The 10752-nt window shown below is 47.1% G+C and overlaps 1 protein-coding gene across 1 annotated transcript; it reads right to left on the bottom strand.

Annotated features, from left to right (window-relative positions):
• Window positions 1-452: 452 nt before the first annotated feature.
• Window positions 453-2966, bottom strand: SLITRK4 (SLIT and NTRK like family member 4). The gene has a single exon (XM_068963057.1). It carries the CDS (start codon window positions 2964-2966, stop codon window positions 453-455), a length of 2514 nt encoding a protein of 837 aa, XP_068819158.1.
• Between the last annotated feature and the right edge of the window lie 7786 nt (window positions 2967-10752).

Raw genomic sequence — 10752 nt, forward strand, 5'->3', positions numbered from 1 at the left:
CACAAAGTTGTTACAATGCCACAAATCAAAAGGAGTATTCCAGTTCCACCAACTGAATCTACGTGCAAGATGAAGGACCCAGCTGAGGTACAAACACTGGTACCAGTTTTCTTGAGTTTGTTTTACAGAGCACAAAGAGACGAAAGTTTTGCATTGGGGTACAAAACAGATTTGCCTCTTGAGGTTAAATTCAGTAAATTATGTATATAAAGCATCCCTTTGGCAATAGAGTTTGCAGTATCCCCCACAGGACTCCACAGTATAGGTTTTATGTAGTAAAATCTATTAAGGAAATTCTCTTCTACGGGACACATTTTGCAGCTACAGTTAATGAGACACCCTTGGAAACATCTGTCTCTATGCCTATTGATAATATAGTATTTGGAAGTGAGAAGTCAACAAAAGGCACTTTCATCATTAAATGTCCTCTGTAGGAAGTAAGATTGCATGACCTAGATCTTATTCAAAGCTGTCTGCTCTTCAAGGACCTGTAGGTAGTCGGGGGAACTCTGGAGTTTTGCCTTCAGTTCAAAGTACTCACTGCTCTTCCTTTGCTCCACGACTATTTTACTGTGGTTGCCGCCTATCAGTGACTTCTTGTTTTTTTTGTCTTGTTTCTCCGGATAGCGGATCTCGAAGCCACTGACGCCTATGCTATTGTACTCCTTTTTGCTTTCGAGAAAATTCTGAATAAACACATTGGAATCCCTGCTCGGGAATAATTCATCCAGCTCATCAATGGTGCTTAGTCTCTTCCTGGTATCCACGTGCAATACATCTTTTTCCTTGTCAGCGACATTTCTCATCATGACTTTCTGGCCTGGGGGATCAGAAAACATGAACCCGGTTTCAGATTCTTTCAGGCCGCAGGTGTGGCTCTTGCTCATCTGCTCTATAGTTTGTGGAATGAACGCTTCCGTGCCCAGGCCGTCTTTTTTGTTGGTTTTGTGGTCATGTTTTCTCAGCTGCAGCTGCATGGAACCGCACTCGGGGTTCCCCAGGCCTTCGTGCTTCACTGTGGGTTTCTTGTTTCGTCTCAGCACAAAAACAAGAAGGCAAAAAGCTACAAACACAGTTAAGATGAGGACCACTAAGATGCTTAGGATCAAAATGGACAGAGGCACTGGACCACCAGGAGGACTTCGAATGGGCCCCAGCGGGGTAGTGAAAGTAATGGCAGGTGCAGGGCTCGTGAATGGCGATGATGGCTTGTTTAAGAGCTTGGGACACAAAATTTCGTTTTTGAGGGACTTCAATTCGATGTTGGCAAACTGCACAGGTGTCTCGCACTTCAGTTCTTTCATTACAATCCCATCGTTCAGCTTCTCCAGCCACAGCTTTAATGCCACCAAGTCACAAGTGCAGTCCCATGGGTTGCCCTCCAGGTCAATCTGAGTAAGAGCCTGCAGCTGATCCAGGACACCACTGACAGGCAGATACATAAACTTGTTGTTCCTCAGGTTCAATCTAGCGAGGGGTGCTCCCGAGAAAATGTACACGGGCAGGCTCTTTAAGAGATTATTGTTTAAGTACAACAGCTGCAAGTTTGGCATTGAGTCAAAGGTGCCCGCTAAGATTTCCTTGATTAAGTTGTATTCCAAATATAAATACTGCAGGTTATGAAGGCCTGAAAAGATCTCGGGATAGAGTCTCTCGATCTGATTGCCGTTGAGATAAAGCCGGCGTAAATTTGTGAGGTTTCGGAATACGTCAGCCTTGATTGCGGTAATCTGATTGCTGCCTAAGTGGAGTAGATCCAGTCCCTCGAACTCGGTGAAATCAGAGATGTCCACGTCTTTGATGCTGTTGCCATTGACATGCAACTTCTTGGCATTTAACGGTTTCGGTATCAGCTCTGACATGGACTGGATGTTTTTCTCTTGGCAGTTGACACTCAGTCCCAGATCGGAAGGGTGGGTTTTGCAGAAGCAAGGTGCCGGGCAGGGTGTAAGAGGAGGCACCCTGGTTTGGTAGGACACGATCTGGCTGAGATTGCGGTTAGAGAGGGCTTTGCCGGCCACGATTCCAGAGATCTTGGATGGATTTGTTGTTTTTGGCGCTTTGGTCACTAACCTGTGTAAAGATGTTTGGGTGGTATGACCATTCGGGGTGGTGTAGCCATTTTCCAGCTGAGATGGAGGCAGGATTCGCACGTCAAAATCACTGCCTGTGCCCATGGGGCATAATTCCTGCTTGTTGGTTTCTTTTAGAAGTCTTCCGTATAAGTCACTGGGCGTTTCACAGATAGCTTCACCTATGTAAATGTTATATGGCATATTCTCCAACCAAGCTTTTAAAGGCAATAGATCACAGCTACAGTTCCAAGGGTTATCTTCCAGTTGCAATTCGACCACACGGCCTATGTGTTCCAGAACGCCAATATAGGGGAGCTTCTGGATTCTGTTCCCTCGGATATCCAGATGAGTCAAAGATGCAAATCGGAAAATATTATCAGGAAGGAAGGAAATCAGATTGTCATTAAGAATGAGAACTTTCAGTTTGTGGAGCTTATTGAAGGCTCCCCGTTCAATATACTTGATTAAATTGTAGTCAGCCTGGAGATACTCCAAGTTCTCAATGCCAAGGAAAGTGTCAGCCCGGAGAATCTTTAATTCATTGTTGTTCAAGTGCAACTGCTTTAATGCACTGAGCCCAAGGAAGGCTCCTCCCTCAATGTTCTGCAGTTTGTTATTTCCCAGCTGCAGGGACACTGCGTGTGAAAAATTCAAGAATGTGTTTGGGTAGAGGATATTTAAAAAATTGTTTTGGAAATTGAGGTGATAAAAATTGGACCAAGGGGGTTTCAGCTGATTTGGCCTGTAGACTGAAACCTTCTCACAGTTGACATACAGCACATTCTCAACTGACACGCAGGAACACACATTGCAAATTTCCACCGATATGTCAGAATCTGCATTTGTCGAAGAAATCAGGGCTGACAAAATCAGAAAGAGCCAAAGAAACATCTTCTTGCAATCAGCAAACAACTTTATGCTTCTGAATAAAGAGAAATAATCTAAAAAATAAAAAGAAAACATTTTTTTCAATGATTGTTACTTGAAAAAGAATTTGTGCTTAAATCCTACCACAGTGAACACATGGCTATAATAATTAGCTTTGTATTTTTAAGACACTCAAAACTTTAAGTATTCTCACTCAGTCCAACAAGAGCCACCAAAAATACCATACATTTTATTTCTGTGCCTGTAGTTGATACAAAGTTTACATGTGCAGAACACACAACAAACAACAGGAAAAAAAATTGCTGATCATGGTTTAACCTGAACAATCTGAAAATAGCATTAAAAACAAACAAACAAACAAACAAACTTGGACCACCAAATTCCACCCTTGAACTCAGACCTCAAACTTCTATTGGTAACTCTAATGACTGATTCCAGAACATCAACTATACCACATAGTTGTTAGCACCAGGAAGGAATTTCTATCTGTAAATGCCTACTCTCTAGGCTTTAGCTTGGTAAAAAGCCAGGCAGAGGAGATATTAGGGCCTTGGGTTCCATGAAGGATGGCGATGGGAGTACTGAGTGGCTGCAGAGGGAACGGTCAAAAGATCAAGGTGGAAGAAACCCTGGAAAGATACGTGCCTGAGCTTCAGCCCAGAGGTAAGCACATTGCCATGAATCAGTTCACTTCTGTACACTGCTCTACACTGTGTTTAACACACACACACATACACACACACACTCACATATGACCCTGAGAGGGTTTAGCAAAATAACCAAGTAGGAAATGGCCTAATTTGAGTATCAGGTAAATAAGCAGTATCCAGTTTCCTGTCAGTCATCTCCCAAACAGGGGAGGAAATAAGGCTTTTTTGTCTTTGGGTCCCAGAAAGCAGGAAAGAAACCTGCTTGCTCCTATACTGCCTATAGGCTGTCCAGACAGCCTCCCCACTCCCCCAGAACGGGCTTTCCTGCCTCCCTGACCCTCTCCCATTCTTCTGTGTGCCATCTGAACCCAGGGCTGACTGACACTTGGCTCAGATACCGATCTCCTTCACTTGGACCACAGACTGCTACTGCTGAGGAAGAGGGGTTCACACACTACAATCCCCGGGAGGCTTTATCTGCAGCACCAGATACATTTAGCACAGCCAATGTCTGTCCTCAAAGTCATCAGTTCCCAAATACCTCACTCCAAATATTACCACCCTCTGTCCCTGTCTACAAACAAACCAAGAATCACTTAGTGGAGTTTCATGCTTAGCAAATTAACCCGTGGCTGCCAATTCCGTCCACACTATATGCATGTACAAATATATGTGATGCTTCAGGGAAAAGATTAAAAGGAACAGCAAGCACTGTGCATTTTACCAATGCAGTTTTACTCATGTGAGCCTCCTCCATCTCAAATGGGAAGCTGGCCGGAATTTCAATATGGTTACCATCAAATATTAATTAAATAAATCAATTACTCAGGAACACACAAGGAGGAGAATGATACAAAGAGAGAAGTGACACATAAAAGCTCCTTTGTTTATTTTGCCCGCGAGGAATCAGCTAGTGGCAAAACCGAACGTGCCTCAAGGTAGACAATTCCTTAGCCGTGACCCATGAAGATTTGCATTTTGAGTAGTTTGGTTCAGAATACAGCCAGCACTGCCCAGATGCTCCTTGGCTGCCATATAGATGAGCATTTCCTCAGTTCACGGTGATAGCTTAATTGGCAGTGCAAAAAGAAGTCATAATTTCAAAGTATGACATCATCCAAACTAACTTTCATTGTAAAATCAAAATCTCACATGCTTTCTTGGCCTTCCTACAGACCTGGTTTTCAACAGCTACTCCGTTTCCTTAGAGTCATTTCTTGTTACTACCCCCCTATCCCGCACCACCCCCAACCCCAAAGAAATGCTATAGCAACCAAACCAAACCAAAAACCTGAACACCTGAATTCAGTACAAAACAAAAGAACAAGGAGCATGAACAGACCTGAAATTGTATAAGGAGCTGTCCTCCTTGCAATTTCTACTTTAAGTAGCAATGGGGGGTGTGGGGGTAGCGCAAGGACAAGCTAGAAGTTCCCAAACGCAGCTCCTGTGAAACAGAAGCTGCAGGCGGCTGGAGGATCAAGCAAGGGAGAAGGAGAGTAGAGCCGCCAAGGAGAGAAGGGAAGAGGGACCGAAAGGACAAGAGACCATGGAGAAGAGGACAGATTAAGAGAAAATGCTAGGAGAAAGGATCTTCCCCCTCCAAAAAAAAAAGGGGGGGGGGGCTGAAGGGGCAATGAATGCAAGCGAAAGAAACCTCATAGTCACATGGTACCACTAAAACCTGTACATTTTACAAGGTGGGGGTGGGGGGGAGGCCAAAAGGAAAAAGCAAATCCACAAAGTGTGAGCTGAGTACCAAAAGCCATCTCTCTGGGTTACAAGGGCGGCCCGTATCCTTATCCACCTCTCCGTCTCTCGCTTTCCCTGCCCTGGAAAACATCCGGCTCCCACGGCCGGCCAGGACTGCACAAACCTAGCCTTACCACAAATCCGGCATCCACCGGAGCGCCGCGCCTGGCGCTCCGCTTTGCGCGGAGGGACCGGGCCTGCAGGGGGCTGATGACCCGGGAGGGTGGGCCGATGTGGCTCCCCGGGAACTGGCCCGGGAAACCTCCTCCTGCCTGCCTGGGGCGCACGCGTTGGAGGGCTCCGCGGAGAGACGCTGTCCACACCGCCCCGGGTGCGCTACCTCGGGCCGGCAGCGACGCGGCTGGAGGGGCCGCCGGCGATGGCGCGTACCGCAATGTTTTGCCGCATCTCGGTGCCCAGGGCCGGCATGCAGCCCCGTCCCGGGTCCCGGGCCCGAGCGGCGGCCTCGTGGGCCGTGCAGCAGAGGCAGGGACCGCTCGGGATGTCGCGGGGGCCTTCAGCCCCGCTGCGCACACATCTCTCCGCGCGCTCCCGTCCCACCAGGGGCAGCTGCCGGAGTTTCCGTTGGCTTCTAATAGACCCAGGCGTGCGGTGGTTGAGGGGGAAGAGGTGTCCGGCTCGGGCCACGAGGGTGACAGCTACCGGGGCGTCACTGGCCCGCTAGCCATAGGCAGAGTGACCCTGTGGCTCCTTGGCCGACAGCGGCGGCCCAGGCTCCCCCTTGCGCGCCCACCCCTACCCCACCCCCCACGCCGGCCAGCCACAGAATGCTGCTGTCACCAAGCCAGAAATCAGCTCAACATTTGGGCATCTTGCAAACTCGCGCTGCCAGCGCTTGCCAGGCTTTGCAGGGTTTTTGGAGTTACCCACCGGCTTCTCTCGTATTCCCTGTCTTGCGGGATGCCAGCAATCTCCTATTAGCTTGCGGGCCACTGCCTGGAGCCCTAGATTCAGGTCCGCCTAGAGTGCCTGCGAGGGGGTCGAAAAAAAACAAAGCCCAGCCCTGCTCAGCGGCCCCGACAGCCCACATCGCCGTAGACCAGGACACTTTCCCAGTCGCCCCAGCCTCCCGGGGGCGGGGGCGGGGGCAATGATGCTAAGGACACCGGACTCTTTCGGTCCTCGGGGACTTGCGACCGCGCGGTGGGCAGGCAAGTAGGGAGCGCGCGGGAGCGGGGAGGTAGGCACTACGGCCGCTTTGGCCACTCAGCTCGCTCCAAACCAACACGACCCAAACTAAAAATAAGAAGCTACCTGCCCCCCTCCACATGCACGCGCGCGCACACACACACATAGACACACACTCACACGCGCTCGCGCGCGCTGCCGAGCCGAGCTGGGGAAAGAGGCAGCGCGTGTCTCTGCAGCCCCAAGCTGGAAATTCACCCACCTCCGGACCCCGGCGGCTCTCGCCGGACTCGCCGCGCCGCGATCCGCGCTGCAGTTTCCGCGATAGTCTCTACGTGATCCAGGCTGGAGCTCCTCGGCGCCCGCTCGCCCGTCAAACACAGCGAGCAACCCTCGCAAGCGAGCAGGCGGGCAGCGGCGCGCACGCGCGCACCCAGCCAGACACCGCGCGCGCACCCAGCCCCTCGCACACCGGCTGCACCTTCACATACAGGCGCCTAATCCTCGCCCCCTCCCCCCGCACTCCCCCCCAACCCCCGGGCACTCACGCAGCCCTCCCTTCCGACACTGAAGCACCTCGACCCCCGCGCATTCCCGAGGCCTCCCCCAAACCCCCACCCAGACACCCACCCTTGATTCCTCTTCTACCCCCACGCCGGGAAAGACAGCGCACTTTTCTCCCGGCATGCCCCCTCTTTTTTCCTAAAACACCCCGTAGGGAGGAGCGACCCCTTTCCTCACGCATAGAGACCCCAGTCACCTAACGCGGGCGCGCTAGCCTCCATTTCCCCACAACATATACACACTCCAGTCCTTTCTCCTCCCCCAGTCCCCTAAGAACCAAGGCACACACGCACGCACACACACACACACACAACCGGGGCGTTCCTTTGAGCGAGCCACCAACAACCCTGGCAAAGCCCAAGAAACAGCGGAGAGCTTGGGGGAAGGCAGGGGGTCAAGGGAGGTAGATAGGGGCGTCCAGTCTACGCGGAATTGAATAATTCCAGGATCGAGATATGGGGAGGGGGGGGAGGTGAGTCAACAACAATGACATTCAAAGGCAACAATCGCACTTGGGCTTTGTATCCCGGGTACGGTACCTTTTGCTAATTGTCACCCTGCAGAACAGAGGGCTCCGGGAATACTTCTTCGGTCGCGGGCGATCCTGGATGGAGCCTTCTCTGGACCAGTTTCCTGGGAGCCAGTAGTGTTCTCACTCCTCCTACCTGTCTGCGCGTAAGGGGCTGGGGGCTTTAAGGCAAAAGTGTGAAGCTTTAGCCCAAAGTGAGACTGTTTGGTGGATTTAGGAGACGCGTTAGTTCTCCGCACCTCAGAACCCTGCGAACCTTCGGTGTGGAACAGGTTACGAGGGGTTCATTAAGGGGTGGGAAGAGGGGATAGGGGAGAGGAAAGAGGTGTGGAACTGAGAGAGATGCCGCACTTGCGACCAAAAGAAGAAGAAGAAGAAAAAAAACTGCTTTGGCTACTGAGCATGCCCAGTTCCCAGCTCAAGCCCTATAAGGGAGGCATTGTGTGCAATCCACTTCTCCGGGCTTTGGTGGTGACCGGGAGGGGACTTTGATTAGGGGAGGGTGGCAGTGAATGGGAGACTTTAGGGAAGGGGGACAAGGTTTGGAGTTTGGGGGCTGCGCGGAAGAGTCTGGTAAGAAAAAAAGGAAAGAGACCTCTGGGTTACCTCGGGGAGACAGGAAAGGAGATGGAATGGACTAAGAAAAGTCACTTCAGTAGCTCCGTTATTGTGTCTATACCAGAGAGGCTTTAGGATTGAATCTTAGCTATCCGGAGGTTGCAAACCCACCGTGTGGACGGGCCAGGCCCCATTTGTTGATCCTGCCACTGGAGGTTAGGGCTGTCTTGAGGCCGGGCGAACGTATAAACCAGTTTCATGCAGATTGGTAATTCAGTTAATAAGCTTAGAAAGGAAGCACTGGAACCTGTGGGGCGGGAGCGGGGGTAGGGGGAGAGACAGTATTTCAAATACCTGGCTTTCCTAACCAGTAAAGGCTAAAATGGTAGTTTTTCTCCCCTTCCCCCAACCTTGCAGTTTTTGTAGATGCTCCTCGGCTAAGAAAAACAATTCTCTCTATCTCTCTTTACTTTGTGTCGGTGGAAATAAAACTGGCTTTAGGTAAATAGAGCTACGTTATAAATGGGAACTATCTCCCCAGGACCTTTCAAGTAATACTGAAGGGCCAATGTCTTCAGGACCTAGGTTCTGCCTAGTCCACTTATTCACATTGCAGTAGCTCCACCCACAATACGATATAACCAGTACCCAGAAATGCTTTTGCTTAGAAATGAGAAACTCTTTAAAACTAGCAATAGCTTTGAAACCAGAATTTGGCAGTCTGCCTGAACTCCTACAGTTAAACATTTACCATAATTGGTTGATGCTTAAAGGCCTCAAATCCAGACCAAAAAACCCGATGAGCAAAGAATTTATTACATTATTTGTGGATACTCTCCTACCTTCTGTATTATCAGTAAGATCTATTCATATATGTTTCAATTTTTTCATTTTTGTCATTTCTTGGAGACTGCCTTAGTGATATAGTCATGCAAATGTTTGCTGGACATGGCTTGTATACACAGATGCACATACACTGTTTAAGTGAATATTTAAACAGATATGGATATAAAGGCATATTTCTTTATGACCTTGATAAATATTGTATCTTTCATGAAGAACCCTTTCTCCACCCCCACTCTCCATTGCCCTTAAACTTTTCATCATATTCTCTTTTAAAAAACAACCTGGAAGTAGAAATTGAGTGGGCAGCAAAGGTAAAATGTACTATATTCAATAGTAAAATCTATTATGAAATAGCCTGGCTTAAGAAAGCAGTAAAAGATCCATCCAGAACAATATATGCACTTGTACAGCTTTTCTTAGTAAGGTGAAATTTGTTTCCTCCATAGGTAACAGCTGCAGTACACTGAAAAATCCCTCTACTGTTGTACATTTGAACAAAATAGATCCTGCTAATTAAGAACTCACATTTACATTATATTGTATAATGCAATTTGAAAGTGGTAATGTATACCAAAACAGGATGGCATTTATTCTAGATGCAAAGGATTCAGGAAGCTACAGTATATTTTATCAGGATGGGGGAGCTGTTTATCCTTTACTATAAATGTTAACAAGATTCAATAGAATGAGCAAAAAATTTTACCTGAAAATATGCACATTCCAAGTCCTGTGATAGCTGAAAGGCCAGATTTGGACAGTAAATATCAGATGACTTAAATGTCTATTTTTATTTAACTTCAGAAACTGTTCTAAGAGTCAACTATATTTGACTGCAATAACTGTGGAATGGTCTTTTTCATATATGTATGGAGACAGAAGTCTGAAAACAAGTACGACTAGAACATCAATAAATTACAGTTAATAATAGTACTAGGAACTTATGGGTGACTAATATCCAGCTTATTAAAATGAAAGCTTTAATATAAAATAGTTGGCTGTTTAAGAATGATAAAGGGGATACTCATAAGAATAATATAGAAGTAACAGCTTCCATGCCTTCTGCTTTTTTTTGCTTTTAGAATAGTTAAAAAACCCAGTCGTTTAGCCCTGCAGTCTCTTTTCTGTCTCCCAGAACTACATATGATAGCCATATAGGACAATGGTAAACTAAGGGGGATTTCTAGCTTAAAAAAGGAAGTAAATATATAAATAAATAAACGTGTTAAGAAAACTCCAGTACTATTTATGGCAATGGAATGAAAAACAAAGTTGATGTTCTTCCCAAAATATATGAATGCAAATATTGTGAGACAGATTTGTAATCGCCTCATAGTTTTCCCAAATGTTGCACCATACTTAATCTTGGCTTTGCAAAGATATAACTGGAACCATAGAACTATGCTGACATATTGTGTCTCCCTCCTTCAAGGCAAATAAACAACTGCACCAGAAATTTCATCAAGCTCCTGGATAGCCTTAATTTCAAAGGCATTTTATTCAAATACTTCTATCAAAAAATGATTAGTAATACTTGGCCCTATTTAGTAGTCTTTTAATTTCATTGTTTTCCTCATTTATTCTGCCTTATCTTGCTGCTATTTAAAATAAAAAAATCCTTCATTGGTATCCAGGAATCAATAGATCATTTGGTGTGTTTTCATTTCAAAAGTGTATTTATATTCTGGCAGTTGAAAAAAATGGTAAACTTAACATTTCTCTGAGTGGAATCTAAGAAAGTTCT

The sequence above is a fragment of the Capricornis sumatraensis genome, chromosome X (genome assembly GCF_032405125.1).
Source record: "Capricornis sumatraensis isolate serow.1 chromosome X, serow.2, whole genome shotgun sequence".
Taxonomy (NCBI): domain Eukaryota; kingdom Metazoa; phylum Chordata; class Mammalia; order Artiodactyla; family Bovidae; genus Capricornis; species Capricornis sumatraensis.

Coding starts and splice junctions, on each gene's coding strand:
- SLITRK4 (XM_068963057.1), bottom strand. CDS start 2,966: ATGTTTCTTTGGCTCTTTCTGATTTTGTCAGCCCTGATTTCTTCGACA.